This window comes from Sinocyclocheilus grahami, unplaced genomic scaffold (genome assembly GCF_001515645.1).
Source record: "Sinocyclocheilus grahami isolate Dianchi unplaced genomic scaffold, SAMN03320097.WGS_v1.1 scaffold521.1, whole genome shotgun sequence".
Lineage (NCBI taxonomy): Eukaryota > Metazoa > Chordata > Actinopteri > Cypriniformes > Cyprinidae > Sinocyclocheilus > Sinocyclocheilus grahami.
In genome coordinates, this window is record NW_015505700.1 from 555722 (window position 1) to 578949 (window position 23228).

The 23228-nt window shown below is 40.1% G+C and overlaps 2 protein-coding genes across 2 annotated transcripts in view; both read right to left on the bottom strand.

Annotated features, from left to right (window-relative positions):
* The window catches only part of LOC107554972 (uncharacterized), a 9548-nt gene extending 7948 nt beyond the window's left edge, over window positions 1-1600 (bottom strand). The window contains exons 1-2 of the mRNA XM_016237654.1: window positions 1452-1600; window positions 413-617 (exon numbers count right to left, since the gene is read on the bottom strand). Of these exons, the coding sequence (XP_016093140.1) occupies window positions 413-617; window positions 1452-1600 (354 nt within the window). The remainder of the gene's footprint in view (window positions 1-412; window positions 618-1451) is intronic.
* A 5120-nt stretch (window positions 1601-6720) lies between these two features.
* prdm10 (PR domain containing 10) lies at window positions 6721-21783 on the bottom strand. Its single transcript, XM_016237649.1, has 21 exons — window positions 21591-21783; window positions 19255-19385; window positions 18643-18804; window positions 18329-18388; window positions 18145-18249; window positions 17432-17612; window positions 17067-17308; window positions 16778-16978; window positions 16319-16391; window positions 15506-15631; window positions 14230-14717; window positions 12209-12364; window positions 11816-11995; window positions 11577-11687; window positions 9738-9938; window positions 9510-9656; window positions 9108-9278; window positions 8714-8851; window positions 7567-7741; window positions 7355-7455; window positions 6721-7260 (listed from the first exon to the last, which is right to left on the bottom strand). The coding sequence occupies exons 2-21, from the start codon at window positions 19324-19326 to the stop codon at window positions 7069-7071; spliced, it is 3282 nt and encodes a 1093-aa protein (XP_016093135.1). The 5' UTR covers window positions 19327-19385; window positions 21591-21783; the 3' UTR covers window positions 6721-7068.
* Between the last annotated feature and the right edge of the window lie 1445 nt (window positions 21784-23228).

A 23228-nucleotide genomic window follows, 5' to 3' on the forward strand; every position in this document is an offset into this window, starting at 1 on the left:
TATAAGTCATTATAATCCGTAATTATGTCCCCACTGGATGCAACAAATGCCTCATTTGTAATGGGTTTTATTGGATTTGTCTGGTCGTGCCGGGAGACGGCATCACAGTATGGTAAGGGGCATAACATTTCCGTCACATGCTTGAGGTATTCGCCCAATCACAATGCACTGGATAGCTGGCCAATCACAGCACACCTCGCTTTTCAGGCCGATGAGCTTTGTAAAAATCAATGCGTTTCAGAAAGGTGGGGCATAGAGGAGAAACAATAATGTACAGTATGTGGAAAATAATGTGTTTTTTTAACCTTAAACCGCATAAACACATTTCATTACACCAAATACACAAAATAATGTTCTTTTTAGCAACATCATATGACCCCTTTAAGAAAAATGAATCCAATAGTAGACGGACCTGCTTTACTTTCTGTTCATAACGGAGCAGGAACGGGAAAGCTAAAGCACAGAGACCCATGGCAGCACACAGCAGCCCAGCGAGGAGCAGTCGACCCACGGCTTCAGTCAGACTGACAGAGGGGTGCAGAGGAGACTCCTCCAGAAGAACCAAGCACATCAGAGCCAGACACGGACTCCATCTCGGCCAGTTTCTCCAATGCAGTCTAACAATGAAAGAAACAGAGATTACATAATAATATTGACACAGTTGGCTAGTCTTGGTTATTATGAACATTAGAGAAAACATTTAATTAATTGTATAATTTTTATAACATTATGAGAACATATTGAATGTTCTGAAACAAGTCTTATAGTAAAGTACATTAGATGGATGTCCAACCAAAAGATTTCAGAAAAAACATCACCCATAACATTTTGAGGACATTATTTACAAACCATGTAACTCCGAAACTTTATAACTTTGAAAGAACCTTGTCAGAGTGCTAGCCAAAGTTCTGAGAATGTTCCCATCTGTGTTCATATATAATTTCATAATTACCTCTACTGTCTTTGAAATATAAAGTTTACTGCAGAATGTACTGACAAGACTTTATGATAAACTAAAATGTAACTAATGTCATTTTCATTTAAACTTGTATGTCATGTATTTATAAATATTCTTAATTACACATTTGCAGTGCTGAAGTTGCAAATTATTTAAAATACATTCATAACAAACTTCAATACTTCACATATGCTTATATGTTAGTCAACGCATCAAAATACATGTACTTAAAAGCACAACAAAATATTAAAACACTGTACTTTAGTAAATCCTTTAATTTTACAATTTTACAAAATGCTCATCTTAAAAGTGTACTGCTCACTTGAAGTACACCTAAGTTGTCCTTGAATTCCGTATTATTATATTATCTGTAAGTACACTTAAAAAAAAAATACATTTAAGATTTTAAGTACACTACAAGTGCACATTCAACAAAATTAAGTACACTATTTTTCGCAAGGGTTAACCTACCCTAAGCACTCCAAACACCCACCTCATCCATGTCCACTCTGGCCCAGCTCTCTCCTCCAGCTCTCGGCTGATCATCTGTTTCTCCTCCATTGCTCCATCCCCTCCTCCTTGGCCCTGAGTCCCGCTCCGCTGCCAGCAGCTCCACACATGTCCCGTGCTCAGCTGAGGCATGTATCCTCATAGACGTCCTGCGGGAAGTGTTTGGGTTCCTCGCCCATGCAGTGGAGACTGAATACTGGATTTTCTAGTTGTACCAGTCGGTCCAGCAGGTTTAATTCATCAAACACTAATGTTTATTGTTTTCCTTGTTGGTGTGTAAGAAGAGTATGTGCGGAATGCGGTATGGTGAGGGAAGTCAGACACTGCCCGACCCACCTGTGCCAGCTGCACCACTCCCTCCTCAAACACATACACATTATATACACACACAACAGCTCATGCAGTGCATCATTTAAAATATACAGCAACAAAATAAAAAAAATGTACACAAGAAGGACAAAATTGGACAACACTGTTCTGAATGTTTACACTGTAATAGTGCATATTATTAGTTCCCGTTCAAACGTTCTCTCACGTTGTGTATGGGGAAAACTCCTGTTTTACTCTGTACTGAAGACTGATTTGTTCACATTTTTGTAGCTGCACAAACCAATGGCACTTTAGCCCACCAGAAGGGGCGGAACCAGCCTCTATATAAGTCGGCTCGCAGCGCCATTTCATCAGAATCTTCTCCTTCAGTGATAAGAATCATCTCTTCGCTGACTCTGCGAGAAGAACCCAAAGATGAAGAAGAAGCTCAGCTCTGCTCACTGTCGCTGTCAAAGAGCCCCTGGCAGGAGAAGACCAGCTTATCCCTGCGACCATCCAACACATTATTACAGAGAAATTTCTGAGCAAATTTCCAGCATGCTTTGTTATAAATGTCGCTCTGCGAGATGGATGGGCACAGTGAGTGAGGCTGCGCTCAGACATCTTGAACGGCCGACGCATATGAATGAATGAATGAATGAATGATGCATTTATATAGCGCTTTATTGAGTATTTTTGTATACCCAAAGCGCTTTACAATCATGTGGGGGGGGTCTCTCCTCAACCACCACCAGTGTGCAGCATCGTTGGTTTGCGGAGCGATTCTCTGAGGTTTACAAGACGTTGCAAGCGCTGCGTCTCTTCCTCCCCAAGCGCTCCAATTCAGTGACTGCCAGTCACCAGAAAGCCCCCGCCACTCAGCCTGCGAAGCCAGCGCCGCCTCAGCCCCAGCCAAAAACTGAGCCTGGGCATCCAGCAAACATGAGCCCCCGAAGCCGTCCTGATCCAGCAGAGAGGAAGAGGAGCGGATCAGTTCTCCCTCAAAGACAGCCATCCCTTCGAGCACCTCTGAGAGATGAAGTTTTGTTTCCAGTGGGTCACGTCCTGCAGGCGCAGCGCGTACCTGAATGTTTTACCGCTGTGATAGAGGACCCACATACTCAAAAGAGCAAATTTCCCCTTCCCACACTCAAACTCGCGAGTGCAAGTTCCCCGCCTCCTCGCGGCCTTCATTCGCAAGATTAGAACACCTTGCATCACGGTTCAAGGCATGGGCAGCCATTACGGGCATGTCAAGCTGGGTTCTAAACACAATAAGACAAGGTTACTCGCTTCAGTTCGCTCACAGGCCACCTTGTTTCAGGGGTATCATTCAGACTTCAGTTCAGGACAACAAAGTGCACGTTCTCCGACATGAAGTTTAAACACTGCTTGCAAAGGGCGCTGTAGAAACAGTGCCTCCAGCGAACAGCGAATCAGGCTTTTTCAGTCGCTACTTCCTTTTCCCCAAGAAAGATGGCGGGCTCAGACCTATTCTGAAACTCAGACATCTGAATTGTTCTCATATGCCATACAAACAAAACGCTCGCCACAGCCATATCACCCAGCAGCCCAAGACTGGTTGCCCACTGAAGCTAAGCAGGATTGAGCCTGGTCAGTACCTTGATGGGAGACCTCCTGGGAAAACTAGGTTGCTGTTGAAAGAGGTGTTAGTGAGGCCAGCAGGGGGTGCTCACCCTGTGGTCTGCGTGGGTCCTAACACCCCTGTATAGTGACGGGGACACTATACTGTCAAAAAGCACCGTCTTTCAGGTGAGACGTTGAACCGAGGTCCTGACTCTCTGTGGTCATTAAAAATCCCATGGCACTTCTCATAAAGAGTAGGGGTGTAAGTCCTTCGTCAATCACGGCCTCCTAATAATCCCCAACCACTTCATTGGCTCTATGACTCTCTCTCCTCTCCACCTGTAGCTACTCAATAAAGCGCTATATAAATGCTTCATTCATTCATATGCGTCGGCCGTTCAAGATGTCTGAGTGAACAGATCCTCGCGCACATTTGTCCTGAGGACTGGTTTTTGACGGTGGATCTGAAAGATGCTTATATTCATAGCTACATAGCTCCTCATCACAGACCTTTCTTGAGATTCACATTCGAGGGGGTGGCCTATCAGTATGCGTTGCAACCGTTTGGACTGTCTCTGGCCCCTCACACTTTTACAAAGTACATAGACGTGGCTCTTTCCCCTCTGAGGCAGATGGGAATCTGCATATTAAATAACCTTGACAACTGGCTGGTACTGGCCAGATCAGAATGGGAGTTATCCGCTCATAGAGCACTGTTACTCAACCACTTAGAGCGAATCGGGTTGCAGATCAACCTTCAGAAAAGTCTTTCTGGGTACAATCATAGACTCATGAATTATGCCGGAATGACCCCTGATTATTCAGCAACTGGCAGCTTCCTTCAAACCAGGGAGTTCCCGTTCCCTCAAGGTTTTTCAGAGGTTGCTGAGCCTCATAGCGGCTTCACCTGTGGTCTCTCTAATACTGGCTCAAAGCCTGAGTCCCGTCCCATGCTTTTTTACATCAGAGTAAACCACTGGCCTTTGTCACTTAAAACCGTCCTGCTGTTGGCATTAGCGTCGGTCAAGCGAGTGGGTGACTTACAAGCACTATCGGTCAGTGCTTCCTGTCTTGAATTTGGGCCCAACGACTGTAAAACCGTCCTCAAGCCTAGACATGGTTATATCCCTAAGGTGCTCTCGACTCCATTCAGAGCCCAGGTTATCACCCTTTTGGAGCGAAAATGCACTTTTCCCTGTAAGGGCTTTGAGAGTGTATTTTGAGCATTCCAGCCTGTTCAGACAGTCAGAGAAGCTTTTTGTTTGCTTTGGAGGTCACTCTAAAGGGCTGCCAGTTACAAAGCAGAGGCTTTCTCGCTGGATAGTCTACGCCATAGCCTTGGCTTATACCTCAGAAGGCTTACAAAGCCCCATAGGTGTGAGGGCCCACTCCACCAGAGGAACTGCCTCCTCCTGGGCATGGTCCAGTGGGATCTCTATTGGTGAGATTTGTGCGGCCACCGGCTGGTTGTTGCTGCCCACATTTGCCAGGTTCTATAATCTAGACATCCCGGCCCTGCAGGCACGGGTTCTGTCTGATTGATCTGCCTATTTCTCCCTAAGGGTGGAAATGGTTATGTGGATAGCCCTCAGCTGTGCTTGGGACTTAGATAGCTCATGTTCTTTAGGGGTCCTTACTTAAGTGCTCCAAGACTGGGTTCGCAGAGCGGGTCGTTCTGTATCTGCTCATAGCATGGTGTGATTAGATGCATTCCCTATACACAACGTGAGAGAACGTTTGAAAAGGAACGCTCCGGTTACTGACGTAACCTCGGTTCCCTGAAATAAGGGAATGAGCGTTGTCACTGGCCGTGCTATAAGCAGCACGCAAATCGATGACTGTTGCTTCAGTCGAATGATTCTGATGAAATGGCGCTGCGAGCCAACTTATATAGAGTTTGGCTCTGCCCCTTTTAGCAGGCTAAAGCACCATTGGTTTGTGCAGCTACGCAAACGTGAACAAATCAGGCTTCAGTACAGAATAAAACAGGAGTTTTCTGTTACTGGGTTTAAATGGGAGATATTGAGTCAAAAGATTACATTATACTTGAAATTATACTGTAGATAGATCTTAGTTTTGTATCTATTCCAGAATATTTCTTTAAAAAAGGCAGTCAAAGAAAATAAAGCCAAGATGAGGGATTTGAGGACTGACAGACAATAAAGCCATGAAGTGTACAAAAGGACGTTTATTTCCCATCACTAGGAACAACAGGAGACACCAACCCAGAGACACTGAGGCGCATTACTGTACATAAACTGTCAATAATTACAATACTTACCATAGTACAGATTTATTTTTTTTACATTGTACAAGTTTGTCTCAGTATAAATAGTGTATGCTGGATATATTTCCCTTTCTCAGATTATAAAGTTGCAGCAGTGCTCCACTGATGGATGTGCAAAACCCAAATAAATACTAATATGTCCATAAACACAAGTTACATGAAATACACAAGTTCTTTCAGTAATTTTAACAGATAATACATAAAATAATATGAGGACTCTCAGATAACTTGAGACATTTTGAGAAGGATTTTTGTGGGGTATGAAGGGTTCAACCTTCATCTGAACCTCGTTCTGGCTGGTGACTCCTTCAGTGGACCATATTTTAATTATTTATAGTAAATATATTAAGTAAAAGCATTCATTTGGGGTTTGCTATCATTTGCAAGGGAGCTGATGTGGGCATGGACGATCTGATCTAGGAAGTTTTGCTTTAATTATCAAAACAACACAATTTTGAGATTGATGTTAGATTCTCGAAATGAAATGTCAAGGTCATATTCCACTCCAAAACCATAGAAAAATACATTAAGAAACTGAAGTCTGTTTTTATTTTAGGAATATTAAAATTTTTGCATCATGACATTATGTTCATGACAATCAAGCAAATTTTAATTGTAACGCTTAATAGTCACAAAGCTTCACATTCTCTCTGCAAATTCTAATTCTCTCTTTGGACTTTGGGGTAAAATGTGATCTTTTATAAGATCAGCCTGCTCATCAAGGCAGTATTTTTACAGGCTTTGCGGCTGTGCCAAGTTTTACTTGAAGATTTCCAAATATATTCAAACAAAAGCCAGTAAAAGTGAGGATCCACAGCACTTGACCCCTTTTATTGTGGGGAAACAAAGAAATAATAATAAAAAAAAAGAAATCCTTTTAAAGGTCTCTCATCAGTCTAACTGAAGTATGAAAATGCAGAATCTGTCAATACTTTACTGAATAAATAAAGAGGGGGAAAAAATAGACCAAAATTAAGATAAAAGGCAGGATGGCACATGTTAAAAGTCATGATAGTTCCTGAAAACATACACAATTAGGTATTTTTGGGTGTCTAGAGAAACAGAAATCCTTTTAAAGGTCTCTCATCAGTCTAACTCAAGTATGAAAATGCAGAATCTGTCAATACTTTACTGAATAAATAAAGAGGGGGAAAAATAGACCAAAATTAAGATAAAAGGCAGGATGGCACATGTTAAAAGTCATGATAGTTCCTGAAAACATACACAATTAGGTATTTTTGGGTGTCTAGAGAAACACAGTTAACCACTCCAGTGTTCTGATTATTTCATACAAAAACATCTTCACTATTTCACTTCATCTTTTTAACTCTTCAAGAAAATAAATCCGAAATCTGTTCATTTAAAGTAACTCTGCAGCTGAAGCTGACGAATCAGTTTCTTCATGTGTGATCGAGGGTCAGGGTTTGGTGATGTGAACTTCACTGGCCCCTGTCCCGTTGGTGGTGGTGGTGATGATGTACTGCGTGGTGGTCTGCTGACTGATGGCCGGCTGCTCCAGTGGGTCGGGGTGAACCTGCCCTGTGGTGGACGGGACATTCACCTGCTTACCATCCAGCTCCGTCTGTCCTTCCGAGATCACATAATGTGTCTGCAATTCACGAGAAACCAAAACATAATTGCATTACAATATGAAAACAAAAGCACTGGAATTTACGTGGAAGCCAGACAGTTCTTCCACTCACCGTTTTGACCTGACTGCTGTTGACAGCAGCAGTGACGGGGGCGCTGGCCTCTGCGATCACATACTGAGTATGAGGAAGAGTCATCATCTGGATCTCAGATGCTTACAGGAGCAAAGGGAGGAGAACACAATGCTTCCATTACGTTTTCTGTATAAATACAGGTTAATATAGCAATAAATGTCTATTACAGAACTTTTGCTGAAGATGCTTACGATAACTCCTGTAGTTCCAGTTGCTGGGTAGGTACGCATGCTGTGCAGCACCTTGCGTCTGATTGGTGGACGTCTGTAGAGTCTGGCCCTGAGCGAGGGTCACAGGGGTCAGCTGGGCCGTGCTAAGCTCCTGAGCCGCTTGCTGAGAGGAGGGACTTAGAGGCTGAGCTGAAACCTGATTGGATGATAGAAAGTGTTAAACGGGGTAGCGATGGTAAGACTGATGCCACTAAGCTACACAAAAGTATAGTTCGTTTTTTTTTTTCAAACAAAATTATTCAGATATTTTATATTTGTTGATTTATTAAATATACTCTGACAAGAAACTGAATCATTATATATCATCCTAATATAACATTATGGACCAAAAATGTGGTCTTGGCGTGAATATGCTTCAAAAATGTATCACAGGAATTTTTGCAGAATTTTAAGACTTTTAACCTAAAAAATAACTTTTTAACCATATTTGAATTTTTGATTTTAACCATTTTAGGGCTGAACAATTTGGAAAAAAATACTTAATGTAAAGATTTCTTAATATTAGTATTTTTTTATAAGAACCAACTTAAACCTCTTTCAGTAACTATAATATGAACATTGTTCATCTATTTCTACTTGAGATTTCATGAGCTATATTCCCACCGTTTTAAACTTATTCAGCATGGCTATTAAACAATAATTATTTTTATTATTTTCTATTAAATAGTTTTTTTTGTTTGTTTTACGATTATTATTAAATAGAGATATTAAAATAAGAAATATATTGTAGAAATACCATTGCAATGTAAAATAAATCAAGTATTTAATAAATATAATTTTATTTTACAGTACAACTGTAAAATTACAATACTAAAAATTACATCTTAATTTATTAATTTTCAAACTTTAATCCATCAAGCTTGATTCTGGCGACTTGCCAGAGAAAATCCATAAAATTTGAAGTAACTGCAGTGCATACTTTTATCTAAGGGGGATCTTCATACTACTGATGTTGCAACAATACAAAGTTGGTTAGAAATCAACTAACTTATCCTTTAATTAAACTGCAGCCTTCACTGATAATTACACTTAGCCATATTGTGATATTATGTAAAAATATTGTGCAGCCCTAGACAGCATGCATATCCTGTAAAAGTCAGCTGCTCACCTGAGCATTGGCCTGCACCGTCCCCGTGGGCTCAGCCACCTGGATGTGCTGAACCTGAATAGAGTGCTGACTGTAACTGTGAGGGTCGTGTAACTGGCTCACATCTACTGTAGAGTGCTGAGAGTGAGGAGAGGACGCCTGCAGGGACAAACAGACACAACACTCACTTACCAAATCAGTCTAAAACTCACCAGAAGATAGAAAAGCACTATACATATACTGATTATGTACACAAGTATGCAAAACAGAAGCAGCGAACAATGTATGTACTATATATGCACACAGTACCGGTCAAACGTTTTTGAAGTCAAAAGAATGAAAGCAAACAGAATAGCCAAAGTAAAAAAAAGAGCAAGAAAAAAAAAAAAGCGAGTGTGAATGAGTGTGTGCGTACCGGGGCCACCTGCACCACCTGCAGCTGTATGTGCTGTGGCTGTGACAGGCCTCCTCCTGCCTGAGACACTGGGATGTACTGGATCCTCTGGAAATCCCCTTGTGCTGTGCGGTAGTCTGTGGTCAGGGTCTGGGACAGCTCCGTCATGGCCTGGGTCAACAGATCGGTCGTCTAGGAGGAAAACAGAAACTGATGAACACTGGGTTGTTACTGACCATCTAATCAGTAACACTTTACTGATATCTCTTTAAAAAGGCAACACTAAATTTAAATCATTAAATAGAATTCAGACAAAAAAAAATCTAATGAGCCAATTGAGGCTGAAACATTTGTATAGAAAGTAAATAGGGTATATTTTGAAGTGTTTGGGCGAGTGTGTCTGAGCATGCACATTCTGCTCACCACCACGGCCTCTGCAGTAGCGCCGTCTGTTGTGATGACAGCAGGAGTGCTGCTGATGACGGTAGCAGCCAGAGGTGCCTGGATGCTGCTGCTGCTGTTGTACTGATACTCCGGATGCTTCTTACGGATGTGCTGGACCATCTTTGTCTAAAAATAAACAGACATATGTTAGGACACATAAATCCATACAGATTAACACGTACCATGTCATTACTGACTCTATAGTACCTTGCTGCTGTACTGTTTGGCACAGTGCGGGCAGCACACCGGTGCAGTTGCGATGGTGCCGGTCAGCTGCGTGTGTGTGCTCAGCATGGGGTCAGGCTCTCCCGGCCCGGCCGGACGCAGCTTCCGGATGCTGGGGGGCAATTCTGCCCCGGGGTGGTTCTTCAAAATGTGGGCCTTCCTCTTACTGGCACTTTTATACACCTGAACAGGTAAAGGAAAAGGGTGAAGATAAAATAATAACATAACAAAATTACTACTATAAAATAAAATACAAATAAAAATACAATTACTACTTTCAGGGATGAATTTCTATGACTTCTTCAGTTGCTTTTAATTGCATGATATAAATATACATGTGTGTGTGCCGTCCAAAAGTTTGGGATCAGTAAGATTTTTAATGTTAATTAGGAGACTTCTTTAAAAAAAATTGTTTTTTTGGAAGCTGTGGTACTTTTTGACAGGATTCTTTGATCTTTGATGAATATAAAATGTAAAAACATTTATTTAAAATAAAAATATTTTCTAACAATATAAGTCTTAACTATCACTTTTTTTTATCAATTTAACACATGCTTGCTGAATATAAGTGTTAATTTCTTTAAAAAAAAAAAAAAAAAAAGTACCGACCCCAAATTTTTGAACAGTAGTGTATATTGTTTCTATTTTCAATAAATGCTGTTCTTTAACTTTTTATTCATAAAAGAATCCTGAAAAACTATTTTTAGTATTTAAAAGTATATACAGGTTCCAAAAAAAATATTTAGCTGTTTCCAACATTGATAATATATCAGCATATTTGATCTCTGAAGGATCATGTGACACTGAAGACGTAGGTGTGAAGATAAAAATTCACTTTGCATAACAGGAATTTTTTTTACTTTTAAGTATATTAAAACAGAAAATATTTATATTAAATTGCAATAATATTTTTCCTGTTTTTGATCAAATAAATGCAGCCATGATGAGCATAAGAGAATTCTTTAAAAAAAAACATTAAAATTCTTACTGATCCCAAACTTTTGAACAACACTGTATACGTGTGTGTGTGTGTGTTTCCATGACCAGGACTGGAAATCAACTTTTTTTTTTTTCTCAAAACGCAATAATCGACTGATATTTCCAAGTTTTCCATTACTATGGGAACCCTATACTGTTAATTTTTTATAAAAGTTTGCATTACGTTTTGTTTTTTCCAAGATCAACTTTAAGAGAGAACCTGTTGACACGAATGCACTATGCAGGAAGAGCCTAGTGGCAACTCTATTTTCAGAGGAGGCTCAAGTCTCTTGGCTCTAGGACACACTGCGATTGTCTTTCTAGGAGTCAGCTGTACAGTAGTCAACATTTGAAGTGGATCAAAAGATATTTCCAAGTTTTCCATTACTATGGGAACCCTATACTGTTAATTTTTTATAAAAGTTTGCATTACGTTTTGTTTTTTCCAAGATCAACTTTAAGAGAGAACCTGTTGACATGAATGCACTATGCAGGAAGAGCCTAGTGGCAACTCTATTTTCAGAGGAGGCTCAAGTCTCTTGGATCTAGGACACACTGCGATTGTCTTTCTAGGAGTCAGCTGTACAGTAGTCAACATTTGAAGTGGATCAAAAAAGTTTCCCAAAGCTGTTCTAATACCAGAACGCATTTCGGTTTTAGGACAACTTTGATGAAAGGTTTTGATCCACTTCAAATGTTGACTACAATAAATGCAGCCAATGTGAAGACCAGAGGGTCGTTAAAATGTGTAGATCCAAAGAAGGTGGTAAGACAGAACTGGCAGAGCTCACAGCTATCATGAACAGCCCCAGTAGAACATTCATGTGCTGAAGGAGTCCAGACCTTATCACAGTACTGGCAAAAGTAATCTCTGTTGGGTTTAATGATGGGCAGCGTCAGCTCAGGAACCTCCTCCAATCGCATCTCAGGATGTCGTTTAGAAAGGTGATTCACCTGTGGACGGGACAGTAAGAAAGAGGTCACAAGTGGCCTATGATTTCAAAAACACCAATTTTAGAAAGCCTAAGAAACAGCAAAACAGGTAATAGACAAATTTAAGATTAAAAAAAAAAACGAAATACCAGCATCCCTCGTCTCCTGAAGCCCATCATACATAGTCTGCATTTAAACATGAAGCTCTCAAAGTCGGTGGTGGGCTCCTTCTGTTTCAGAGCTTTGGTGCGGTGGATGCGGTCCGCCTTTTTGGCCTCGCGTTCAGGGTTGTGCATCCTCTGCATGTGCTCCCGTAGTTTATCCTTCCTCTGGCCAACAAAGGAGAAACAACACACAACAAAATGAATGAGAAGTTATTAAACACACAGACACATTCTAAGGTAGGTTTCATGCCTAACTTTAAATGCAACAAATGTATATGGATTCAAAATCTTAAAGATGCATAAACATCACAATGCACTGCATTTATTTGTGTATACATTTATGCATGAATGATATTCATCTGGGCATATTTGAATCACCTTAAACTGTTTTCCGCAGGTGGAGCACAGGAAGTCCTTGCGGTCAGAGTGGCGAAGCATGTGGAGTCGTAGTTTATCAGGCCTGCAGAAGGCTTTATCACACTCCGTACACCGAAAGATCTTCTCTGAGTGGAAACTTCTCACATGTTTCTTAACCTGCACAACACAGATGCATGATTGGTTAATCCCACGATTAAACATAAGAATATTGCCATGTAACCAGACATTAAAACGGTCATATCACTTTTGATTTCCTGTTTTTCCCTTGAAAATCCACTTGTTATCAAAGGTTTATTTCACTAAAAACAGTCATATTTAGTTTATGTATTTAGCTTTACATCACTTGCTCACCAATGGATCCTCTGCAGTGAATGGGTGCCGTCAGTATGAGTCCAAAACAACTGCTAAAAACCTCACAATAATCCCCAAGTAATCCACACCACTCCAGTCCATCAATTAACATCTTACAAAGTGAAAAGCTGTGCATTTGGAATAAATGAGAATGTTTGTAATTTTGTCTGAATCAGGAGAGAAATATGCACAGATTAATCACAAAAAAAAAAAACTACATACAGTCAAACCAAAATTTATTCAGAAACCAAGATTTCTCACATTATCAGTTTATTCGCTATAGTTTAGAATGACTGTAAAAACAAATTCATCTTGATAAGCAAGGGATAATGTACATCCAGCCGGTTGTTATCTCAGAATAAACCCCGACAGGGTGATCAGGATACAGGTCTTGTATCAGCCTGAAGGGGTTTATTCTGAGATAACAACCGGCTGGATGTACATTATCCCGCTTATTACACGGCTAAAAAGATTTGTTTTTACCATATATGTTGAAATTAATGCTGAAGTCTTCCATTGTAACGCGAGGTGGTTAAGTGTTTTCAGTCACAAGATGGCACCAGACAGTATACCGCATATAAGCATATAAGTAGTACCGATCAAGATAACTCATAGTACCCGGATGAGCGGTGTGTTATTCAATTTGGCGGTTGTTATCTGGGAATATTGAGCGAGGTGGTTAAGTGTTTTCAGTCACAAGATGGCGCCAGACAGTATACCGCATATAAGCATAAAAGTAGTACCGATCAAGATAACTCGTAGTACCCGGATGAGCGGTGTGTTATTCAATTTGACGGTTGTTATCTGGGAATAACGTACCGCTGGATGGCGCGATTGACCAATCAGAATCAAGTATTCCACAGAGCTGTGTAATAATGTCAGATAACTTTTAAAGAAAGATATGTGATGAATAAGTTGGATAGCTGTCAGCTGTTAAATGTAAGTACTCAATTAAATAATACCAATTTAGGTCAACCAATTACCAAGCAATGCTTAATTTTGTTCAGTCGGTGGTGTAAAATGGTCACAATAGCAATTAAAGAAAAACACTTAAGCAAAACATGGTCAGGTCAAAGTGTCTGAATAATTTTTGGTCCCAAATTTTTATCAATTTTACTGCTTGTCCACTGTATGAAGAATTTTTGGGAATAATAGGTCATAGTTTGCTTTATTTCGCTATCCTCACTTACATAAATTAACTATAGTGTCCTGCACCCAATTGTAAAAGAAATGGCAAAAATTATATCTGCTTTGAATAATTTTTGGTTTGACTGTATATACACTTATATTGGTGGATTTTGATGTGAGAGGACAACGTGGGATGTTTTTTTTTTTTTTATCACTGGAGTAAGTTATTATGGATTATGGGCACCCATAAATGATGGTTAAAATGTCTTGATGGATTTCTTTCTTACAAACAAGCAGCTTTTCACTTCACAAAACATTAATTGATGGACTGGTGTGGATGTTTTTATCAGCTGTTTGGACTCTCATTCTGACGGCACCCATTCACTGCAGAGCATCCATTAGTGAGCAAATCTTTTCCGATGAAGAAACAAACTCATCTACATCCCAGACAAAGTCAATTTTCAGCATATTTTCATTTTTGGGTGAACTATTTAGAAACAATTTTGTGATTATGTGTCCATCTGTTTGTTAGCACATCACACCTGTATGAAGTCTGTGAAGGTTTTCTTGCAGGAAGGACAGGAAAAGCAGCCGTTGACCAGGTGAACATGCACATGCACTTTGAGCAGGTCCAATCTGTCATAGGCCTCGGCGCAGAAGAGGCAGGAGTAGGTGCGCTGATCAGAGTGCAACTGCAGGTGATCCTCAAGCGCAGCGTTCGACAAGAAGCCCTTACCGCACTGATGGCACATGTGTCGGCAGCCATCCCGCCCGTGGTACCGCATGTGCTGGTCCAGCTTGTCTTTATCTCGAAAGGCTTTCCCGCACTGAGAACATTTAAAGGGTCGAAAGGACTTACGGATGAATAGATGCTGGAGAGCGGCATTCTGGGTAAGGGAAGAGAGAAAGCATGGAGGAATGGGCACTTTCGAAATGAGAAGACGACCAGGTGAACAATCCAAGCAGGATGATGAGGAATCGCTTCGATTACACTGAATTTGGGAGCAATGACACAATGCACTCGCGTGGTCTGTATGTCACAGAGGTGGCGGCTGAAACAAGCCGTTTTGTTTGCATGCTGAACACAAACAGGATTTAGTCTTTCAGTTGTAGCTAGTTCACACAAAAAAGAACATTCTGTCATCATTTCTTCTCCTTCATTTCGCTCGAGACCCAAAAGTCTTTCCTCCATGGAACGCAAAAGGAGATGTTTGGCAGAATGGTTTACATTGCCAATATTAATATTAATATTCATGGCTCTCTTAATTTCTTTGCTTTCAAATGTTAAACCATAGAACTTTTATTTTGGCAAATTATAGTATTCAGTAGTGTGCACCACTTTTGTAATTTTTGAAGCACAATAGTAAGCACTTGTGCTTGGTATTAACAGATTTCACAGTTTAGTTCAATTCCAACTCACAAGCTCTTTTGATTTGATTAGATTCTGATTTAGATAATTCATTTGTATATAGATCAGGTACAGTATATGTAGCTGTCAATCGTTACATTACTATAATATTGAAGGTTAAAGTAACAACCAGTCCAAATTAAACAATGGTACAATTTAGTGTCAGATCAACTCTCATTAACAAACATTAAAATTGCACACAAGTCTGTTTTGCTTTTTAATTCTATAATTTCTACTCCAATTTTTGTTGTTGAAATATGAACATTTAAAATAAATATGCGCATCTTGGCGTTTCCAATCAGCATTTTTTATGCGATATCCTAAAATGCGCATAAAAATAGGTGGATGGAAACATAGCTACTGTCAGGAATACAATCGTGAACATCAGAGAAATCAAGTCACTGATGTGCATTCAAACCTTTGGATGAGGTTCAGCTTGTCGTCGTGCATGTTTAAGTGCTGCTGAAGCTGCTCTGAGCTCATGAAGCGTCTGTTACACTCATAGCACGGCCAGTTCTTCTCCTGCTCACGTAAAACTGAGAAACATATTTTTTCAATATTACTAGGATAATATCATTGGTCAGATGTAAATGCTAGGGGTACAGTTCTCGGTAAAATCAATAAATAGGAAGTTAAATTAGAAGTTAAATAGTTAAAGGAGGAGTTTATAAGCATTTAGTGTGATTCTTTTTAAATTCATGACTGCTATTGTTATATGAATGAATAGATATATTATGAACGTTTTTTTGATTGCTAGATTAATTTAAGGTTTTAAGCTTTGACCGGTGTGTAACCAGCCTCAGTGATGTGATTAGAAGCTTTAAGCATTATTACATTCTTCCCAATGGATATTACATAAATATAATTAACTGAAATGAATGCACATATTTAAAATTAAGCTGCATATATACATTTAGTAAAAAGTCTGTCTTAACAAGAGCGATTTTCCCTGTCATGTTCAAACTGCGTTTCTTTTTTATGATGATAAAAGTTTGTTTTTTAACATTTATATTATAAACTTTTTTTTGGACACGATGTAGACCACACCATACATTCTATTGTACTGAAACCCCAAAATGAACGGAGCTCTGAGAAAGTTAACAGTTATGTCCTTAGTAAATATATAGTTTGTCATGCCTGTGGCTATGTGAATGAATCACCATTGTCATCAATTATAACACTTCCAGCAGTTACTAATTTAAAGAAAGACAATGACGATTAACCTTTTCTCTCTTCATCTGTGACATCATGAACTTTCTGGTTGACAAACTCGGCATATGATGCAGCGTACCACACCTGGAATAGAAGACTGCATGTGAATTTTTTACTTGAAGTATAAAAAATTAAAAAAACAAATACTTATTAAAACGTACTTTATTTCAGCTAGTTGCAAAAGCAACACTTCTTAGCTTCGCTTAGTTGTAGATGAAGTACTAAAATAACTAAAAATTTAAACTGAACAAAACCTACATATTTAAAAAAAATAATAATAAAAATGACAAGACTAAAATTAAAATTGAAAACAGAAAATATCAAAATAAAATCTAATTCTAAATATTAAGAGAAACTACAATAGTGTCTTCAGTGAATAATTAACACTGGTAGAAATAATAATAAAATGTTTAGCCATATGGACCAGTCTTTTGTTTGATACAGATGAGAAACTGTTCTTTTAAGCGCACCTTAAGCTCCTGTTTGGGCTGTATGTTCTTAATGGTGGTGTAAAAAATGTCCGACCCGTACTGATAAGCCACCAGGTTCTGCTCCAAGTGATTCTGGGCCGGTCGAACAAACATCATCCAGTTACATCGCTCTTCATCGGTCAGGTCAAACCAGAGGTCCTCTGTCCTCTCGCCTTCTTTTTCAGGGTCTAGCATGTATAACTACACAGAAGCAGGATGTGAGAATTTTAAACACAAGACTAGAAAACTCTCGAGAATAAAAGAGTAGGTGTTTACAGGTTTGTCGTACTTTCAGGTGGATGTGCGTGTCCTGCAGTTCGCTCTGTCGCACCAGCGGCCCCTCTATAGGACCGAACTGTGTGCGTTTGGGGATACGCCTCTTGGTAAAGACTCCGCCCAGGAAGCGGTCGATATACAGGACGAGAGGAAGACTGGCCCGAGCCTTGGACATCACAGGGCGGTTGAGGATGGGGTGCAGAGGGCCGTGCTTTATACATGCTCCAGGATTAGCATTATTACAGTCTTCACACCCTACACATAGAAATAATAACACATGATCACATTCAAAAGTGACTTGACCTTGCATTTTGCAAGAGAACTAAAATTTCCGATTTCCTTTCACCACACAGTCTTGAGTGTTAAAGGTCTCCTCACAGAGGTTCTGAGGGGTGAACGGCTGGGGCGTCCTGGGTTCCCAGTCGTCCATTTCAGAATCGTCGCTATCGTTGTCTTCTTCCTCATCCTCTGAATCCACAGTGGAATCGGTGGCCCCCAGGGGACTCGACGAGGCCTCCAGCATGTTGGGAAGAGCTGCATTAGTCACAGCAAGATGGCTCTGTTGGGAAAACAATCCGTTTCTAGTCAAGAGGAGGTTAATCTTGCTTCACTAATGCAAATGATGCTTTATTTCATACACTGTAGTCTCATGCCTATGGTAGGACAATGTTAAGAAGCCTTTCAGGTGAACAGCTCACTTCTCAGAATAAAATAAACGATCAAAGTGTCTGTCAATCAAACTAAGTGCAGCACAGCACTGTGTTCATGCGAGCAGCTCACGAGTCGGTATTTCAGCATCTCGGTTCACACTCTGTCTGCATGTGTGACTCTGTTGAGAGCTGTGAGCCAGTTATGCTGTGTTTTCACATTTACATAATTTCCAACATTTTTGTGGACTGATGATTACGGTATTTTACTAGATTTGTAATACAGCATGTTTTCACAGGTTTTCTGCTAAAGAAAAGCGAAGAAATCTAGACAACAACACCCCCTGGAACGCGATTTCGACGGCGACGTAAAAGAGGTTTCAGTCCACAATTCCAAATCAACACCAAAAATCCTGCGGGATATGTTTAGCAGTGCAGGTTCACCTGTGTCACAGGTTCCAGGATCGCCTGTGGGCCATCAGCTACATTACTCAGTACGTGCAGATTTGCAGTGTTCATGTTCTGACCACTGGGTAGCAACACAGTCACCTGAAGGGCAACAGATAAATGTTAGTGGTCAACATCAATGGAACAAAAAAAAACATAATGCTATGCAATGCCACGCTACCTGTTGTGTTGTGCCATCTTGCTGAATGTAGGCCACTTGGGGCTGATCTGTAAACACCGCCTGAATAGGAACGAAAAAGAGCAGTAAACCTGAGTTTCAGTGTGTTTGCGATTATTTATCAGGAGGAGTACATATGTAAATATCATTCAGTCAGCCAATAATTACCACAAAATAAACCCAACAAAGTGACCAGTCTTGCATCACACTTCGATCTTGTATCATCGATCACCCTTCTAAATTACAGCAATAATTATGAATTATAACCCTGTGCGCTTGCTGGAATCCACACATCTTCACAGTGTAGATGAACTCACCTGCGTTCCATCGGCTGGGTGTATGTACACCAGTGTGTGTTCGGCCGACTCGACGGAGGTGTAGGAGCTTCCGTCTGCAGCATATACAACCTGCTGCTGAGCGCGGTCAGACTGCTCTCCGCTGTACACGATCTGAGCCACCGCACTGCTCTCAAAATGCACCTGCACACATTATCGTATCATGACATATTCATACTGCGGTTTATACCGTGTTCATGTTTTTTTTTGGCTTCATCACAATGAAAATTTTGCAGGAGAACATGCTTAATTGTAATGCAATTGTTTTAAAGCTGAAGTAAACTACGCAGATTTTCCCAAGATTTTTAATCTAATTTGCAGTCTTTTACTCGTTTAGAGCGTAATGTCATGTAACTATTAACAATTCAGCAAGTCTATGATGCCTAGTATTGATTCAGATTTTAAAAATCGAGTAGTTAAGCAAAACAAAAAATCTTAACGGTCCTTTAATAGTCTTTGAAATATAAGATACTTAATATCAAGATACTTCATAGAAAAGTTTAAAAACATTTGTTGTTTAAGAGAGAAGGGCAGTGCATTCAATAGAATAGTTCCACATAACTAATCTAACTAAAGAGCAAGGTTTGGCTGTACCTGAGGTGTATTTCCAGTGTCATTGTTGGGTGCTGAACTCCACACAGGTGAGGACTCCTGCTTGGCCTCCATAGCAACAGTATGAGGTGAGACCGAACACCTCCTCCACCTATCCGCCGCTCATCAAACACCTGTATATGCATAACAGAAATTGCCATGGCTTTTTAAGATTAGATTTTTCTGACTTCTCTAAATAGCATGAGCCATTATGAAAAACCCATATTAATTGACCACTACTCTGAATAGTGGGGGGAACGTGTCACTTTAAAAGTCTATGATGAATAATTAGAATATCATCACAAAATAAACACTGTTTAATGTAGTATGCAACATTTTCCCCACATGACCTCAGAAAGTTTAATTGATAGGTCTTATCTTTCCTATTATGGCATACATCCAAGTGTAATGGATTATCAAAAAATATAACTATTTAGAACTTGGTTCTGTTGACTGGAAGGTGAAATGTGGCACTCAAAAGTGAAGGCAGATTGAAGGGGTGAGTTTAAGGGTGCTTCTTAAATTGAAGAACGCATCCTAGTGAGGCTTCAAGGCTGGAGTCCTTCTCAGCATTAAACGCTAGAATGAGATGGTCTAGTAAGTGATAAGAATTAGATTCAATTAGAATTATAATAATAATTTGAAGAAAAATTGTTCTATTAATGCAGTACAGGTAACGACATCCATCTGTGGTCGACTCCCAGGGGTTTACATTATGCACCATTTAGCATAATAATAATATAATGCCTTCACCTCAAAAATCGTGTTTTTTGTCTTGCATAACTATAAAACTGAACAAGCTCAGTGTTGATTCGTTTTCAGATAATTGATTTGTCATGAATTGGAATGTGTGCAAAGGATTGTGGGTGATTGAAGGACGCCTGATGCATCCTTCAAAGCAGGCTGAATGAAGGACACAAAAGGAAGACTGCCTACTAAGTATAGGCCTACTTTACAAGGCTTTACAATGTGGCAGCCTAGATATATAGCCTTACGAGGATGTGTCCTTCCTTTGACTAAATGACTGGAGAAGTCCTGCATACGTCACCAGACGCCTGGTGTTTTCACCAGAGGATCCAGTAATGACATTTTGATTAAACAGTGTGAGGGGAAAAAAGCAGATCTATGATATGCATTTAGGAAACAGACGGGGTGAATTTTCGTTTCATGCCAAATTTAATGGCAGAGTGGTTTCTTTATATAGAGCTCTTTTTACAAATTTGGATATACAAGTATGTCCAACTTTATCCACATATTCAAGTAGGGTGATACATAATATTGTGTATATATATATATATATATAGCAAATCTCAACTGTTTGATTGCATCTACTATTATAAAATGTAAACTATATTACTGCCCAGCAATCTGACTTGGCCTCCAATTACAGTCTGAGGGAAACATTCCAGGTTTTCCATGACTGTGGTGGTCATCTTGTATAAGAAATACTGTATACTCCAAATGAATGGAATAACTCCCTTACAAAAAGTACTTGACCATGGTACAATGATGGTGTCATGCCCTAATGATAACATGCCATGAGATGTACATGGCACTCCAATGTACTTAAAAACACCATGACTAATCTGTATAAATGACATTATACGCTTTGTGACAGAGTGGCGGATGTGAACGGAACGGATGAAAGCTCAGGCTCGACACATTTCATCCGTTCATTGGGTTATTATTTGCGATTTATTGAAAGCTCGCCGTTTAACCCAAACACAGGCGCGTAACGTTACTGGAGGAGCGGTCAGTCTAATCACTGCACGGGGGTAACTTAGAGGAGGCACACGGCCGGACAGAAAATCCCCAACAGCCGCGCTGACAGAAAAAACACACGCAGACGCCTATCACCCCGGCCTTCTTCAAACCCTGAGACTAATGAAGAGATTATAACGGCTGTAATGGCGAATGAAGCGATCGGGCTGTTTGTGAGGCGCTCTCCCCCCCTGCCTCAAGCCCGCAAGTTGGGAGTTCCAATCGGACTATACCACAAAAACACTTCCACAGCAGCTTTATCACACATAAACCCGCGCTGGTGGTCGGCAACGACAGAGGGATGAGAGCAGAGGGCTTGTTCGATCTGTAGCGGCCCTACGGTGTCGTTTGATTCGAGCACACTAGTTTCATGGAGGTTTTCAAATGCAGGACAGGGGCGCTTGGCTCCCGGCGCGCTTCGCGAGAGTCTGCGGCAGAATGAGGAAGACGCGACGCGACTCCATTTTGGGTGGGACTAAGACAACAACAAAGCACGGCGAAGACACTCAACAAAATATATCTACACTCTAATCGACCGTCCAACGGAAAACAGCCTGTGAATTTTACGTGACACTTACTGAGATACGAGTCTCAATCCGCGCTTAAGCTTCGGGTGTGGATTTCCCGAGAGTTTTCAGCATTTTTAGGAAAAGGTTGAAGTGGGTCTTCCCTCTGAATGGTAGCTGCAGAGATGGCTGCCTTGCATATATTAACATAATCTACCTAGCAACAGACCCGCGGCCGCAGGCGACGCTTGCCACATTGCGATATATATATATCGATGGAGATTTTCAGGAATGATAGGGATAAAGTCCGCGTCGTTTATTTTGAACTCGATATGTGTAAATTGGTTTTCATTTCGAGATAATTGGCATTTGATGCTCGTATGCCATTTTCCTCACAGTGCCTGCCAATGGGAATTTTCCGCCATTTCTCCCAACCAATGAAAAAAATCAAACGGCCGTCCAATGAAAAAAGAGAGAACGTGTCCGGCGTGCCAATGACATTTCAAGCGAGTCACACAAGCACTTGTGTACATTTATGCTCATATACATGATATGTTTCATATAAATGTGTAATATATATATAACACAAATTATATTCATTATATAATACATAAATGTGACCCTGGACCACAAAACCAGTCTTACGTAGCACGGGTATATTTGTAGCAATAGCCAACAATACATTGTATACATAAATGTGACCCTGGACCACAAAACCAGTCTTAAGTAGCACGGGTATATTTGTAGCAATAGCCAACAATACATTGTATGGGTCAAATCATTAGGATGCTAAGTAAAGATACTAGTAGAAGACATTTTGTATATTTTCTGCCGTAAATATATCAAAACTTAATTTTTGATTAGTAATATACATTGCTAAGAACGTCATTTGGACAACTTCAAAAGCCAATTTTCTAAAAAAATTTTGCACCCTCAGATTCCAGATTTTCAAATAGTTGTATCTCGGCCAAATATTGTCCTGTCCTAACATAACCATAACGGAGAGCTTATTTATTAAGATCGGAAAAAAATCGACCCTTATGACTGGTTTTGTGGTCTAGGGTCACAAATAATATATACAATCCCCTTTCGGGGTTTCTGATATTTCATAAATTAAGGCCTAAAATCAGAAAGTCTTAAATACATCAACTAATAGCATTAAATATGGCATGCACTGCAAGAAATTCTTCCTATTTTTCTAATTGAGATACAGATTGAACATGTGGTGTTTTCTGATGCATTGAAAAAAAAAAAAAGTTTATGCTTAAAACTGCACTGGACCAGACAGGACTAGCAAAAAGTGCTCGGCACTGACAAGTCATGGTTTTGTCTCACCAGGAGTGATGGTCAGACTTGTGTTTATCGTTAAAGGAGTGAGAGTTACACCGAGGCCTGTAGTCTTGAACGGGATTGGTTTGGAGGTGGAGGGTCCATCACTGTGTGTCACAGCATCAGACTGAGCTTATGGTGTTACAGGGAAGACATCCTCCTCCCTCACGTGGTACCCTTCCTGCAGACTCATCCTGACATGATCCTCCAGCACGACAGAGCAAATCTGCAGTTTCAGTTGCTGAATCGGTGTTGAATGTTCATACAAGTATTTACACGTTAGAATAGTTCGGAATTGTTCACCCAAAAAATGAAAATGTACTCACCCTCAGGCCATCCAAGATGCAGAGGAGTTTGTTTCTTCATTGAAACAGATTTGGA